General features: G+C 38.5%; 1 protein-coding gene across 9 annotated transcripts in view; it reads right to left on the bottom strand.

The window, feature by feature from the left end:
• The window catches only part of B3GALT1 (beta-1,3-galactosyltransferase 1), a 378,681-nt gene that overhangs the window by 234,627 nt on the left and 126,498 nt on the right, over positions 1 to 17,556 (bottom strand). For all 9 annotated transcript variants that reach the window (XR_007359151.2, XR_012664369.1, XM_075117928.1 and 6 more), the window contains exon 2: positions 1,918 to 2,074. Coding sequence is in view for 1 of the 9 variants with exons in the window: in XM_075117928.1 (XP_074974029.1) it covers positions 1,918 to 1,938 (21 nt within the window). In the remaining 8 variants the exon portion in view is untranslated. The remainder of the gene's footprint in view (positions 1 to 1,917; positions 2,075 to 17,556) is intronic.

Raw genomic sequence — 17,556 nt, 5'->3', positions numbered from 1 at the left:
ATAAGTTTATGGAGGAGATGGTATGATGGGATAACATGATTTTGGCAATTAATTTATCTTTAACTATTCATGTAAATAGGCCCAATGGCCTGTGATGGGATGTTAGATGGGTTGGGATCTGAGTTACTACAGAGAATTCTTTCCTGGGTATCTGACTGGTGAATCTTGCCCACATACATGCTCAGGGTTCAGCTGATCGCCATATTTGGGGTCGGGAAGGAATTTTCCTCCAGGGCAGATTGGAAGAGGCCCTGGGGGTTTTTCGCTTTTCTCTGGGGCACGGATCACTTGCTGAAGGATTCTCTGCACCTTGAAGTCTTTAAACCATAATTTGAGGACTTCAATAGCTCAGACATAGGTGAGAGGTTTATTGCAGGAGTGGGTGGGTGAGATTCTGTGGCCTGCGTTGTGCTGGAGGTCAGAATAGATGACCATAATGGTCCCTTCTGACCTTAATATCTATGAGTCTATGAGATATTGCATATAGAATTATTCATGGCATTTCCTGGCTTTGATTTCTTTTGGATTGTCCATGGGACATTTATATAAGATAGTTGCCAATTTCTTCCTTTTTAAATGTTCCTGATAGAACTGAATTATATTTAGAGATAGGCAGATAATTGATTTTTCAGTTTAGTGGATGGACCAAAAGATCTCCCCCCAAAATTCATGTTGGGTTGATCCAAAATGATAAATTTTCAGTTCCTCACTTAAACCAATGTTTTTGTTTGTTTTAGGTCTAACAAAACAAAACATTTTGTGTCATGTTGGGGTGTTCTTATGTCTCCCCCATTTTTAGTTAAATGTAGTTAAATTTCTAAATAAAATACTGCTTTGAATCAAAATGTTGAAAGATTCATTTAAAAAATACCAAAACAAAATGTTTGTTTTCTTTGGAATCCCCCCCCCCTCTTTTTATGGAGCAAAAATCATTCTCCAAATGCCACCCAAATTTGCAAATCGTTTGTCAATCCAAAACTGCATTTTTTTGTGAAAAAACTATTCACTGAAAAAAAAATTGCTCAACTCTAATTATATTATCTGTTCACTACCTAGAGAGTGCTACAGCATGCATCCAGTCTCCAAAATTCAGTTTCCCCTGCCAGTCTGCCCCAGTTACAGATTTTATTGCTATAATCAAGAACTATGCACCTTCTGATTATTATTCTATATACCTTGAAAGTGTTCAGTTCTCCTTTAGTCTTTCGTGCACTCCCCACAGAAATACAAAATAATAATGTGCCATATGGCAAATGGAATCAGCTGCAACTCCATGCAGCATCTTCTATCATGTGGTATTTTACAAGTTTGTAACTGATGAACATTGCATCTCCTCCCATCACTCTGACTCTAGACAGTATGCTGCTTTTCCCACTAGAGGCATCCTTGTCAATACTGTTAATCTGTTCTTCTATCTAGCTAAAGGATAGGTATTTGGCTGAAATTCACAGTGCACAAAGTAAATAAGATGCAGAAATAGCTCAGTGTGTGGTAATTTTAATAAATAGCACAAAGTGCCGTATGTTTGCATGAATACAATAGTTGCATAACCATATGAGTTCTGCTTTCTCAGTATTAATGTGTATTTTTATTATGTAACATTAATAATAATCATATATGTAACTTGGGAATGTTGGCTGAATGGTCACTTTAAAGTGTTATTTATGCTTCTAAGCACCACTTACATGCACCTAGGTGCTGGAGTTGTGGTTATTCGTGCTTCAAAGCAAATCAAATGCATGTTTAATATCAGAAGAAATTATGGTTGTACTTAATGCGAGAAAATATTGCTCAAGAAGGAGATCCAGCATGTGTGTGTGTGTACGCGCATGCACCTGTAATCCTTGTAATCCTTCCATAATCAGAATAAGCTTCAGTCACCTTACATATTGTTAGGTAATGGCCTAAATCGCTTACCCAACTTAGAAAATGTTCCATTTTTCTCTCTTCATTAATTGCTCTTCTTTGCTTAGCTGTGCCATGCCCATAATTTCATAATTCTTCATTCTGTGCCATTTTTCATCTCGCCTTCTCCACCTCGTATTGAACAAGTGCTGGTTGCATATTGATAAACCTGTGTTGGAAAATAGCCACAAGTTATACAGGGATAAGCCAGAGTTTTTATTTTTTATTAGTCATGTATTTTGCATGAAAACGGATTTACAGCAGGATGTTAGCTATTTGTAAAGAGAGCTCCAAGGGCTATGTTCTAATGTCAAGAAGTTGGTACAAGTGAACACTGTTGTAATTTATATGGCTAAGCAGCTTAAATCCACTCACTTGAGTAACACAATGCACACAATTTCCTTTGGTGGGATAATGCAGCAAATGAGATATGCAGGAACAATAATAGACGTGTTTTCATAAAATAAATTGTGGGGATTTATAGAAAATGGGAGCAACTTGCCTACTGGCAAGTTACTGTTAAACTGCTGTCTAGAAGCACAAGTAATACCTTCAAAATGACCAGTCAGATTTAATAGAGCCACAGGCTGATTCAATTAATGCCTTATCCATGTAAGTTTAGGCCAAATCCTACAATTTACAGCCTATGTGGACCCGTATGCAGTACTTCATTGACTTTAATGGAGCTCCATTCAGGCACAGTGGACCACGCATTGCATTGTAAATTGCAGGATTGGGGCTTTGATCTCTTTCCTCCTCTGTTCATGCTTTTTGTTTTTCTCTCAGCCCCCATCTGCTGCCTCTTTCCCTGTTTCTGCCCATCTCTCTATCCTCGATTCCTCCTGTTTTCACCTCTCTCTTCATACAACCAGCTAGGCATTAAAGGCAGGAGCTATCAAATTAAAATTTTATTGTTTTACTTTATTAATTTGCCCCTTTAACTATTTCCATCAACTCATTTCTAATCTTCAGACTTCCTTATTTAAATCTTAGATACTGGGGGTTTAATCATGATTTTTTGATATAACATATTTTGTCATATAAACAGGAATAAAAAATAATTAACTCCCATAAGGTCTTTAATAAAATTTAAAAACTCGGTTTTTTGTAAAGGTGCTAAAAATTTTGTATAAGATTTACAAGGTCAAATTTGAAGGCACCTTTCCTAAAATAAATAGCATCCACCTTTAAAAAGAATGTCTTCATTAATGGCCAAATCCTATTCTCATGAAAGACAATGACAAAGATTATTGACTCCTTGGGGTCAGGAGACAGGCCGCAATGCTTAGTAATTCCAGCAATACCAGCACTTAGAAATACCCATGATAGATTTCTTTTTCCCACTAATAAAAATTATTAAGACGATTAATTAGTCAAAGTCCCACTACAGGGGAAGAATATGCTCCTGGATAGATCAGCATGCCACAGAGCCTGCATTGGTGGCTTTCTGTGGTCAGTGTGGCTCAGAGGTACACAGATATATTCTGTTTAATCATATCTTCAATCTGTAATGAACTCAGGTCAAAAATGGCAAAATTTGGCCCAAGGATTGATTTTTTTTTTAATTTGATTTTTTGTATCTTTCTCTGTCAAACTATTGAAAGATTTTCATGAAATAAATTCAGACATCAAAAATCTCTACCAACAACTGTTATCTTATTTATTGCATAGTGCTATGATTAATCACATTTTAATATAATTTAGGATGTAATGTGCATTTCCTTAGAGCGTCCCACATTCCATTAAGGTGCCCAGCTTTTCACAGGGAGGGATATTAAATGAAACTAGTTCATTATTTGCCTGAAAATGCATGTACTACACCAAAATATCATGTTATCTGTGATTAGTTTGCGGAAGCCATCTGTCATCTTCCCCACCCCCACAGTACCTCAGAAAGCAGAGAGGCTAGAGAAGAGAAGTATATATACTTATGACAACACAACCACCTGTTACCATTAATTTTAGTTAGCTGTGAGAGACATGGACTAAAAAAGAAGGAGGCTATCAAGGCTATTTCCTAGTGTACTGGGGGACAAGTATCACTACTATTGACTAAAGGGCTTTTAAAATCTTGAAGAAGATTATGTATGATTCATGTCAGAGAGATGTGTACACGAGCAATTTACAGTTGAGAACTGGAACCAAAGAGCAGAAATTTCAGGCAGATAGAGTATTGGGGCATGTTCCACTAGAGGGGAAAAAATGTCCTCCCACTTTTCCTGGGAAATTGGGATTCCATGTTGAAAGAGCAAACCATTTAGCTCTAATGATTGCACGGATTTTGAAATTAAGCACAGCAAGTAGAAAGATCCTGCACAGATTTTAAAGTCTATTATGTATTCATGCACTGAAATGTGCTTTGATTTTTTAGCACTGTATGAGAGAATCATAGAATATTAGAGTTGGAAGAGACCTCAGGAGGTCATCTAGTCCAACCCCCTGCTCAAAGCAGGACCAACCCCAACTAAATTATCCTAGCCAGGGCTTTGTCAAGCTGGGTCTCAGAAGTTTTTAAGGATGGAGATTCCACCACCTCCCTAGGTAATCCATTCCAGTGCTTCACCACCCTTCTAGTGAAATAGTTTTTCCTAATTTCCAACCTAGACCTCCCCCACTGCAACGTGAGACCATTGCTCCTTGTTCTGTCATCTGCCACCACTGAGAACAGCCTAGCTCTATCCTCTTTGGAACCCCCCTTCAGGTAGTTGAAGGCTTCTATCAAATCCACCCTCACTCTTCTCTTCCGCAGACTAAATAAGCCCATTTCCATCAGTCTCTCCTCGTAAGTCATGTGCTACAGTCCCCTAGTCATTTTTGTTTCCCTCTGCTGGACTCTCTCCAATTTGTCCACATCCCTTCTGTAGTGGGGGGGCCCAAAACTGGACTCAGTACTACAGATGTGGCCTCACCAGTGCCGAATAGAGGGGAATAATCACTTTCCTCTATCTACTGGCAATGCTCCTACTAATGCAGCCCAATATGCCATTAGCCTTCTTGGCAACAAGGGCACGCTATTGACTCATATCCAGCTTCTCATCCACTGTAATCCCCAGGTCCTTTTCTGTAGAACTGCCGCTTAGCCAGTCGGGCCCTAGCCTGTAGCTAACTATTCAGAGTTGGAAATGGGTATGAGCTTTGCTGCTGTTCAGTTCCCTGTGAAAATGCCGCCACCAAATTATTGGGGCAATTTCCCAGTCATTCATGGAGTCCTCTCATCTCTCTAATCTTTATCAGAGAGGATTCGTCCTTAAGGCTAACAAAGCTACTCCTGGAGAAAAATGTTTTGCTTTTGGAATGGATTAGATGATCAGATGGAATGATGGGTTAACAAATAGCAGGTATTTTAAAAAAATTATTAGAGAGGGAGAAGGAAACACCTAAAATGCCTTTGCCGCCACCCTGCCCCATTCAGACTACACAAGGAGAACACTGTGCTTGTTTCCTCAACACCCCAGATATATATTACCAAAGCAAAACATAAACATTCCCAGCAAAGATCATTTCTTGTAAATTTGTTTGCTGAGTGGTGATTCCTCCTCCCTTATGGTTATGGAAAGGCGTTATTGTTTGGGAACATAAGTGAAAAAATGTCCTCGACCCTCGCTTTTCTCTCTAGAGTGCACAAAACCCTAGTACACAGGGATCATGGTGGAATAAAAAGGGGGGGGCAATTTTTGTAATTGCCATTTTGTTAAAATGTGACCAATGCATCACTGTCTGAAGTGGCAGAGATAAAAGTAGAGCTATAAAGGACATAAAACAGTTCTAGGAAGAGGAAGAAAACAAGCTTTCCAGACCATTGTGCCTAACTCTCTTTGGACTAATCTGATTCTCACTTTCCTATTTTTCAGCCCACTCCTAAATCCTATCCTTGTCCAGAAACAAATTCACAGTAGCTGTCCCTGGTTCAAGCAATCTCCATGGTAACTTATGCTCTGTTTGTAACATTTTGTGTTCAGTTGGTTTGGTTAAAATAAGAATAAATTGGAACACCTGCCCACCCCATGAACCAAATCTTTTCTAATATTCAGAAAAAAAATCAGTTAAGGGTCTTCCTCCATTTGCTACAGCACCCTCATCCCTCCCTGTCACTGCTCTCTGTTAATTGGGTTACCCCAGCTGCTGCTTCTTCCAGAAATCTATTTTTTCTGTCAGAGCTGTTGTGGGATCCAGGGTACTGACTAATGCTAATTATTTTGTGTTCTGGAGGACACAGTAAAGCATGTTAGAATTGAATAAAGTGTCAGAGGTGTGCAGCAGAGAGCCTGTCATTTGTCTGAATCCCACTGGGGAAGGACTTTAGGCCCCTGCTTGTAGGGAAACTTCCCTCCATACAACACCCAGAATGAGGGTAAGATGCCCCATCGAGATGGGCAGCCATCAGTGGGAGCAGACCACTAGGAATCTCCATTTCAGAAGGTAGCACTAGCATACAGAGAGGGCCTACTAAGGTGGGGGAGGGAGGGCGGGAATTTTTAGGTGTGGGGAACAATCCAGGCCTGTTGGGGAAGGGAGATAAAAGTTCAAATACGCAAATGAACTTTTAAATAATCCTGTGACTCTTCAGAAGTTCTCCTATTATTACTCTGTGTGGTATTTCTACCTGCCATTCCTAGATACTCCTCGCTAGTTTCTAATTTTTGTCTTCATGCCCTATTTTTATTTTTGCACCGGAGCGTCCAATTTGGCTTTATCAACTTTGTCAGGCTCTTTCATAATACTGGTAATTCCTTTTTCTATTCTTTTCTATTGAGAATAAGCTCAATATTCTTTATACCATAATTTCGATTCTGAAGATATGGTACTATAATTATGGGAAATTCCTAAAGAATGAAACCAATAGAGTTCTATGGAAATTACTCTAAAAACCTATTAAATTTCATACGGAACAACAACTTTTCTATACTATTTTAAATTATCCTATAAAATCTTATAGCAGGGATATTTAATTCTCTATTAAATTATATAGGATTGTCTAAAAATTCTATAGGAAGATTGTTGCTTTATATGAAATACTATAGGACTTTCCCATAAGGGACTCAGATACTACAGTGATGCCCGCACTATAAAAACACATATGGAATAGAATAGACTGTATCTTTGTTACACTGTATTATACTTCTATAAGTGCCAGATCCCAGTGGACTCGGGTGTATACTCATTGGTTTCAATGGGGGGTTGACTGAATAAGGATTTCGTTCAGACCTCAGTTCCTCAGTCCCAGAGGAACAAAGTAATATTATCCTTCCCATGACAAACATTATAGCAACACCTTTTTGCCCCTTTTCACTGTAGTGATGCACAATAAGGCAATGATTTCAATGATTTTTCCAAATCAACATGCAGTTCCTTTTCCTGATCAGCGTGCTGGATGACAGTCCCATTTAATGTATATCTGTACTACATTATCTAGCTTGGTGCATTGCATCCACACTAACTTTCCATTTGTATAGAATCTCTGTTTGTCATTTACTGACTCAACTCACCTTAGCTATGCAAATTCCTTGAAATCTGGTTGTAATAAAAAAAAATTCTTCCATATTCCTCTCCAAATTGTTCCTCTGATTTTAGCTTCATTTGCAAATTAGAAATTTTGCTTTCAATATCTTCAGCCCAACTGTTCACATCCAGAATGGTATGACTACCTCAGAAGTCAGATCTATGACCGTAATCATTCCTCTGGAAACTTCTTTCCAACTTGAAAAATTGAACCTATGACTAACTTTGTCTCTCGCTGTGCAGGCAGTATTCTCACTAACAGTCTGATTTACCCCTTCTGCTACAGAATTTCTGAAGGTGCAGCCTTGTCAAATCAAGGTATACTAAATCCACTGAATCCCTCTAATCTATCATGGCAGTAATATCTTTAAAGGACTCCAACAGTTTAATAAAGCATGACCTCCTCTGCCAGAAACCATGCTGGCTATCTTTTATCAGACAGTGCTTTCCCAGGTGTTCACCCATCACATTCCTTAAGATAGCTATCTTCTCCATAAGTGATGCTCCACTCCCTGGGCTCTAGTTTCCTGATTTAATAATAAATAATATTTTTGTTTTTCTCTTGCATGTGGGTTATGTTTGCCATGTTTAATTTCTCTTGACTCTAGTGAATACTAAATATGTTTTAAGATTTGTCAGTTTCTTTGCTCATTTCTTTTAAAACTTGTGAATAAATTGGGCCTGATTCTCTAATGATTTACACCAGTGTAACACCACTGACTTTAAATTCCAGGGTCTTTTAGACACTTCCAGTGGAGGCCAGCTGTGATCACTCAGTTAGGAGGAACTGTAAAGAATGGGGCAGACAATCCCCAAAAAGTTGGTGGATATTCCAATACTTAGATTTACCAAGCCCACATAAAACAGCTTCTTCATTACCTTACTGGTTACTTAGAAGTCCAAACAACACAGTTCCCTTAAAGTGATCCAGCCTCAGTCCTCCAGCCTAAGTCAAATATGATGATTTCTGAAAATCTTATTTCATCGTATAAAAAAAAAGGTTCTACCAATCCCAAAGGATGAGACACATTCCCTCCCAGGTTATTGGATATTCCAGATCTTACCCAAATACACGCTACAGCCAATTCTTATTAACTAAGCTAAAATTAATTAAAAGACAAAAGAGAGAGAGTATGGTTAAAAGATCAATATACATACAGACATGAGTTCAATTCTTAAGATTCAGATTCATAGCAGAGATGGTGAGCTTTGTAGCTGCAAAGAGTTCTTTCAGAAATAGTTCATAGGTTATAGTCCAATGTCCAAATATCATATTCAGGGCGTACCAGCATAACTGGGACCTCAGTCTTGTGACTCAAACTTCTTCTGATGAAGCTTAAGCAGATCTGAGATGACAGAATCAGGACCCAAGGCTCTTTTATACAATTTCATGTCCTCTTTGACAAGTTGGGAGGTCCTCAGGGAACAAAAGGTAATTAGGATGACTTTGAAGGAGGCCTATCACCTGTACTTAGCTATAGAATTAATATAAGGCAATTTGCTCATTCTTCCACCTTTCACAGATTATATGCTATACATTTCAAAGAGAGATGAATACAGAGCTATTCCATGTTTACGATCCATTTAAATGCTAGGATGTTCTTTTGATCTCTGAACTATCAGAATACAGCATAGACAGGGACTGTTGATTACATTGTTGACCCTACTCACATATATGTAAAAACACAAACATTATCTCCCCATATATCTTTTGAGGGTTATTTATTTTGCAGGATGTTTAACCCTTTCTGGCCATGCATCACAACAGGTCAAAGAAAATTGTACTGGAAATCTCTACAATCCTCTGAAATGTTAGTTTACGATAGGAAGTTATCTATTCAAAATGATGGTTTGTGCCGTTTTCACTGTATTTAATAACTGTTAGTTCTGTATCCCTTAACCGTTGCTCTAAGAACATAAGAATGGCCATACTGGGTCAGACCAATGCTCCATCTAGCCCAATATCCTGTCTTTCAACAGAGGCCAATATCAGGTGCTTCAGAGGAAATGAACAGAACAGGCAATCACAGAGTGATCCATCCCCTGTTGTCCACTCCTAGCTTTTGGCAAACAGAAGCTAGGGACACTTAGAGGATGGGGTTACATCCCTGGCTAATAGCCATTGATGGACCTATCCTCCATGAACTTATTTAGTTCTTTTCTGAACCCTGTTATAGTTTTGGCCTTCACAATATCCTGGCATCAACATCCACAGGTAGACTGTGCATTATGTGAAGTAGTACTTCCTTTTGTTTGTTTTTAAACCTGCTGCTTATTAATTTCATTGGGTGACCCTTAGTTATTGTGTTATGTGGAGGAGTAAATAACACTTCCTTATTCACTTTCTCCACACCAGTCAAGATTTTATAGACTTCTATTATATCCCCCCTTAGTCGTCTCTTTTCCAAGCTGAAAAGTCCCAGTCTTTTCTAGGATATGTAATATATAGAATGTATATTTTAGGTGTTGGGACATGTGAAAAGATGCCTGCTTGTCTGTCAGTGAGGGAGAACAGCTTTGTGAAAAGCTGAGCCAGCACCTGATCAGGTGAACAACTGGGTCAGCAGTTCAATCAGATGAACATCTTGGTCAGAAACCTGATCACATCAACAACTTAGTCAGCAATCCAATCAGGTAAACAGTAGGTTAGCAAAATAATCTTAGTGTTAAACAGAAAAATATTTATATAACTGTGATGGGGGTCCCAGTGGGTGCCAGCTGAGGTCACTCAATTAGAGTGAACTGCAAAGAATGGGGCAGATAATCCCCAAAACTAGTGGATATTTTCAATACTTAGATTTACCAAAACAGCATAAAACAGCTTCTTTATTACCTCACTGGTTGCCCAGAAGCCAACAACACAGTTCCCTTGAAGTAACCCAGCCTCAGGCCTCCATCCAGGTACCCAAGTCAAATATGATGAAGATTTCTGAAAATCTTATTTCATCGTATAAAAGAAAAAATTCCAACAATCCCAAAGGATCAGACACATTACCTCCCAGGTTAATGAATATTCCAGATCTTACCCAAATCACACTACAGCCAATTCTTATTAACTTATTTAAAATTTATTAAAAAAGAAGAGAGAGGAGTATGGATAAAAGATCACTATACATACAGACATGAGTTCAGTTCTTGAGCTTCAGATTCATAGCAGAGATGACAGGTTTCAGAGTAACATCTGTGTTAGTCTGTATTCGCAAAAAGAAAAGGAGTACTTGTGGCACCTTAGAGACTAACCAATTTATCTGAGCATAAGCTTTCGTGAGCTACAGCTTACTTCATCGGATGCATACTGTGGAAAGTGTAGAAGATCTTTTTATATACACACAAAGCATGAAAAACTACCTCCTCCCACCCCACTCTCCTGCTGGTAATAGCTTATCTAAAGTGATCACTCTCCTTACAATGTGTATCATAATCCATTTGGGCCATTTCCAGCACAAATCCAGGTTTTCTCACACACCCCCCCCCCCACAAAACCCACTCTCCTGCTGGTAATAGCTTATCTAAAGTGACCACTCTCCTTACAATGTGTATGATAATCAAGGTGGGCCATTTCCAGCACAAATCCAGGGTTTAACAAGAACGTCTGGGGGGGAGGAGGGTAGGAAAAAACAAGGGGAAATAGGTTACCTTGCATAATGACTTAGCCACTCCCAGTCTCTATTCAAGCCTAAGTCTCTATTCAAGTCTATCCCAGTCTCTATTCAAGCCTAATGATTTTCATAAATCATTATTATTTAATTTTTGATTAGGCTGATTCTCTACCCCAACTTTAAAATACCAACTATATCCTGAGGCAATGTTCAAATGCACCCATTTCTGGGTCTATCTTTATTAGTAACTCAAAAATAAAAATAGAGCATAAACATCAGTCTGAAAGCTTCTTCCCTCATTTTATAGTCTCCACCTTGGATTTCCTCTATCTTAGATCCCCCTGCCTAGAGAGCCACTTCTATCTCCCTTGTAATCCTGGGAGGAATTAACAAATAGTTCCTTCCACAATGAGTAAGCAGAACTTCAGCAAGGTTATAACACCTATTAACAGGGTGTGTCAAGAGAAGAGCCCTTCTACCCAAAGCACTGATGAAAGGTAACAGGACAAAGTGATAAAACAAAACATGAAAAGACTCAACAATAAAAAACAACTTGTGATTCTGAATTAGATCAAAATATGGGTTTACAAGAAAAGAAAAAGGAGAGACTTCAGCTTATTAGAAATACCGAGAAGTGAAAAGAGAACTTCTGAAATGGAATTTTAAAATGTGAAGTCAGAAAAACAGAGTTGAAGACATTTTCAAAAAGTGTTTTAAACTCAGTGGAGAAGGATTTACTAGACCATTGGTTCTCAAGCTTCTCCGCAGGACTCCTGACTAGCTAGCTAAGCAGGACCACTCTCTCATATGGCAATGTAGGAAGGGCAGGGTGGTTGCAACTTCTGACGCCTGGTCACAACCTCCAAGCTGAGAACCATGAAAGAGATAACCTAATATTCAGATGACTCACTTGCGTGCTGAGCAATAAGCAGCTAGAGAGATTTAAGCTTCTTGGGCCCTGCCTACCCTGTAGGAACCCTAGCTGCTTCTACCATAATTCTGTCATGGTTCCTCCAACCAGTGTGGTCAGACTCCCTTCCCTCCTTCCTCCCTCCCTCCCCCCCTAGCACTTTGCTTGGGCCTGGCATTACTTCAGTTGTGGCCAGAGTTCTACAATACATATTTGTTGAGTCATTTTTAATGTTTATGGGGGAAAACTTATGGAACAATTCTTTTTTGGACAGAGGATTTCAGTCTTCAGGGATGTGAATCCTGTACCTTTCATTAGCACTAGATTCACAAAAGTGGGGAAAATAAATTAAGTCCTGGAAATTAAGCAAAGCCAGTCATTTCTGCCTTAGGAGCAGCTAAGATTATCTATTTTCTCTGGATAAATAAGTTCTTTTTATTTCCAAATGAAGAATACTATCTTCTGCCTTAGCAATGCAGGAAAATAATTAGGTTTTTTTAAATGGAATCGTTTGGGAGTGGGGAAAAAAGAGGAACATAAAACCCTCATGCATCCTATGTGTATGGTGCTAAAACCTAGCGTTCTGAGGGTCACTTAAAAAATAGCCATTCTTTTCAGAGGTATCAGTTTCCAAGATAATTGCTTCAGGTCAGTTAGATTTAAGGTAGTCTATTATTCCCAACAAAACGTCAGCTCTTTCCTCCCACATGAAGTCCCTTTTATAAACAGGCAGGAGAAAAATAAGTTTTTTACATTCAACAAATCAGCTCAGCAGATAAGCAGAAACTAAACACAAAACAAAAGTTGCTGGTATAAACATGTGAGTCCTCTCTCTCATCCTCTCCCCTCCCCCATTTTACTTTCCCTTTTATAAATACTATTTTAAGGTTCTGTCTTGAAGCCGCTTTGTGGGCTAGATCCTTTGCTGGTGTAAATCAGCATAGCTTCATTGACTTCATTAATGCTACATTGATTTATTCCACAAGGGGATCTTTATTCCACAAGTTTACACACTTATGAACACATACTTATGTGCAAATCAATGGGGTTTATTGGGGGAACTAATCAAAGGTTGAGAAGAAGGAATATTATTCATCAATCCCTCTAAGTATTCACATAGTGATTATATTATGGGGTGAAATCCTGGCCCCATTGAAATCAATGGGTGTTTTGCTATTGTCACTGGCGGCAGGATTTCATTGTAATGTCTGAATGTCTCACAAGAAAACAGAGACTGGTCCGCTGTTGCAGGGGCTATCTCTCCCCTCCTGACTCAGGTAGGAAGGATGGTTTTAACTGGTGAGGGAAAACTAGATTTCAGAGAGAGGTTGTGCATTTGGACCAGGATTTAATCATCACTAACTGAAAGAATGCTAAACACAATTTGCTCTAATCTATGCGGACTGGTCGTTCTTGGTCAGAATCACGTTCCTGGTCAGAATCACGTCTGCTAACTCAGCTCTTCACAACTACATTTGAACCTAGCAGAATTCATGGCAAGGCAGGAAGGAACTGAATTCAAGTTATCACTTTTGGCCAGGGCACTTACTATTCAAAAGCAGCTCATTAAGCTGGAACAAATAGCAGGCAAGCCCTTGTACAGGAGGATGCTTATTTGGAGATGCAAGGGTTGGGATGAGAGATAAGTATTGTGTGTATATATACCTTCCAAATAACAAAGAAGTTTGCGAAAAACAGGAACCAAAACTGTTTGTCCAGAACAGGAATTATAATCCTGGAATGTATCTGGGAAACATTCAATGGGCATTTCATGAGAGATGGTCCTATCCTCCTTGGAGGGGACATCTCTGGAAATACCTTTGTGATGGGAGGTTATGGGAAGGCAGATCAAAGTAACCAGAAGACCCCATGGAGACAAAAAGTTGAAAGAGAGACAAGATCCACCCATGCCAGTGGCTGGGTATCACTGCCCTGCAAAAAGATGCTGCAGAAAGAAATAGGTTGGAACAGAGATGAGGACTTATTAATTAATGTAAGATGTTGCTTTCTGTCCTGTAACTGACCTAAAGGATATCTGTCTAAATAGGTTTTTGTAAAGTGTCAGTAGCTTCTTTGTTTAGTTTTCTCTCTACTCATATGATATCTTATTTTCATTTAACTCATGTCTTTAAAGCTATTTGTGAATTTCAGACATATCATCCCCTGTCATAAAAATAAAGGGAAGGGTAAACCCCTTTGAAATCCCTCCTGGCCAGGGGAAAGCTCCTCTCACCTGTAAAGGGTTAAGAAGCTAAAGGTAACCTCGCTGGCACCTGACCAAAATGACCAATGAGGAGACAAGATACTTTCAAAAGCTGGGAGGAGGGAGAGAAACAAAGGGTCTGTGTCTGTCTGTATGCTGCTCTTGCCAGGGACAGAACAGGAATGGAGTCTTAGAACTTTTAGTAAGTAATCTAGCTAGGTATGTGTTAGATTATGATTTCTTTAAATGGCTGAGAAAAGCATTGTGCTGAACAGAATAACTATTTCTGTCTGTGTATCTTTTTTGTAACTTAAGGTTTTGCCTAGAGGGGTTCTCTATGTTTTTGAATCTAATTACCCTGTAAGATATCTACCATCCTGATTTTACAGGGGGGATTTCTTTATTTCTATTTACTTCTATTTTTTATTAAAAGTCTTCTTGTAAAAAACTGAATGCTTTTTCATTGTTCTCAGATCCAAGGGTTTGGGTCTGTGGTCACCTATGCAAATTGGTGAGGCTTTTTATCCAACATTTCCCAGGAAAGGGGGGGTGCAAGTGTTGGGAGGATTGTTCATTGTTCTTAAGATCCAAGGATCTGGGTCTGTAGTCACCTAGGCAAATTGGTGAGGCTTTTTACCAAACCTTGTCCAGGAAGTGGGGTGCAGGGTTTTGGGAAGTATTTTGGGGGGAAAGACGCGTCCAAACAGCTCTTCCCCAGTAACCAGTATTAGTTTGGTGGTGGTAGCGGCCAGTCCAAGGACAACGGGGGGAATATTTTGTACCTTGGGGAAGTTTTGACCTAAGCTGGTAAAGATAAGCTTAGGAGGTTTTTTCATGCAGGTCCCCACATCTGTACCCTAGAGTTCAGAGTGGGGGAGGAACCTTGACATCCCCACTAAATTAATCTTGAAGGAAAAGTAGTGAATTAGGGGTAAAACATATCCCAATCACAATTCTTAGTTAAAAGGACACAGACTAAGTATTTGTCTTCTATAAAGTGTGCTGCTTTCAGGATGGCTTCAGAAACTCCTAATGACCATAGACAAGAAATGAGTTTTTAAAGGGTCAAGGTGACATAGATCACAAAGCTGCAAGGAAGCCCTATGGAGTATTCAAAATTGGGGCCTTTAGTTCATTCAGACATGAGACATTCTCTCTCCCTGCCCTGGCATTATTTCTTTGATATCTTTCTCTAATTGATCTCTAAAGTATGCTCTCCTGACTGATGAAATAATCTATTTATATATATTTTATGAACAACATAACTGATACAATTGTCTCACTAATTTAACTATAATTATAGCCTTGTTTGTTTGCCTGACCTAGAGCCAGCCTAGGATGATCATAATCTGTCTGACTGAATAATCAATTCTACCCATGCCTCACCATCATAAATCAGCATACTCTTTCCTTGGACTGAAATTAAAAACAAAACCAAAAAACTGCACATGCAGGGCATCGTCCTCTGCAGAGTAATGTGGTGGTTTGGATTCCGCCGAAGGATGTGAGGCAGATGATTCATTATTTATATAACCTTTGCCTGCATTGCATACCTGAGTTACTTGAGCAAATCACAAATGTTTGTGCTAGTAGATTTGTCTGCAGACAATTGGTCTGATTCACTTACGTTTTTAATGGATCTAAAAGAAATTTAGAAAAATTATAAAGTTTACTTCTTTGTAGTCCAAATCCTTATTAAAGTCCAAATCCTTATTAAACAGGCAGGGAAGAACTATGGTTTAAGTTCTTTTTTGAAATCCAAATCATGTTTGTACTTTAGGGAAAAAAGCAGGGGCTAACATAGTTTGCATGAGCTTAAGATGATTAACCTACTTTATATCATTGTCCCTACACTGCATGCAGTTAATCATTAATTTTTACCACAGTGACTCTCACAATTAGGCAAAACAGTATTTATCTTTTTTCTATATTTAGAATAATTAACATAAGCTATGTTTAATCTTTTTTCATGCTTAACTACACTCAGATAGATGAATTACATCTTTCACACCTTTAGTCTTCCATTAGATCTGATGTCCATTAATGCTGAAGAAACAGGTATGGATTTTTCATCAGCCATGAATAGCCAGTTTTAAGTTTCACTGTTAGGTGTTTTCCCACTCAAAATCTGTTCTCTCAGTTGGTATTTTCCTAAAGCTTTTTGATTTACTGCTAAATAAGACCAGTAAAATAGAAGACTACTACACGATACTTTTCTTATCTTGAGTGTAACCTACATACACAGTAAAATTCTATATGGCAGCCTTGGTTCTACAAAACACCCAAGAGTGTGTTTGGGATTTAGACTGTGTTTTTAGAGATACAGTTGAGTAAGTTCATAAAAAATTGTACTATAGGCTATATAACTGTCATGCTATATTCCATCCCATATTACTTTCTAATAGAGTAGAGTATTGGGAAAAGCAGCTGTGTTTCCAAGTTCATAACCATGGGCCATCTGTAGAGATGAGACCCTCCAGTTACAGCAAAATTAGATATATAACTATCAGTTATGCCTTTCATGCATTTAAGGCAAGTGAACTTTGGTTTTTAGCTATTCCAGGTAATATGTTAGGCATGTATTTAATAATTGGATTTAGAGAGAATACTTTCTCAATGGATATCGGAGTCTGCAATCCCAGCTCTGTTACGTACCTAAAGGTTTGCAATTCAGAAAGGAAGCTGACAAAAGGAGAATGCTTTATATTCTAAGACACCATACATTTTTCTTTCTACCTACTCACATTTTCTTATGAAAAGTTGAAGTTTTGGGGAGCCATGTAAAAGTATAGCAGACCTTATAGGTCTTTGTGTGATTCTGGGCTCCTGTGAAACCTTATAAGCCATTAATCCTATTTTAAAAAGTGGTAAAATAATTATTTAATGTTGTTGTTTATAGAAAATTAACACACTCTTGTGTTTGTGAAAGCTGGCACATATAATTGTGGGCACCTGAATGTATAAATATCCCATATGGGGTTTTTTCAGGACCTTAAGGTAGCTCATCAGACCCACCGGTCATAATTCTCGGCTAGGCAGAAATACATTGTGTCCATCAGAAAATATCATGTAGACAATAGCAACATTCCAGATTTATGAAGTGTTCATTTTCTGTAAATCTGGAAATAACTTTTTCCCAGGAAGTGCTTAGTACTTTAAGGAATGACATCACAATGGCAGCCTCTCTGAAAGGGTACTGCATCTCTATACAACACAGGAATACCGTCAGTTAAGGGTCCTGTGATGCGTTTGGTAATGGTTCTTTCTCCTCATTTGAAGGAATTAACAAGGAAAATCCATTTTAATTTTTCTTTAAAAAGTAAATTCCTACTTGTTTGGAATGTAGATTCCAAAGAATCCTCTTCCTGACCTTTCCTCAAATCCTCAGTTCAGCAAAGAATGTAAGCACATGCTTAAGTCAATGAGACTTAACTATAAAT

The sequence above is a fragment of the Caretta caretta genome, chromosome 11 (assembly GCF_965140235.1).
Source record: "Caretta caretta isolate rCarCar2 chromosome 11, rCarCar1.hap1, whole genome shotgun sequence".
Lineage (NCBI taxonomy): Eukaryota > Metazoa > Chordata > Testudines > Cheloniidae > Caretta > Caretta caretta.
The sequence above is the reverse complement of the archived record's forward strand: the minus strand, read 5'-3'. Positions and strand labels throughout refer to the sequence as shown.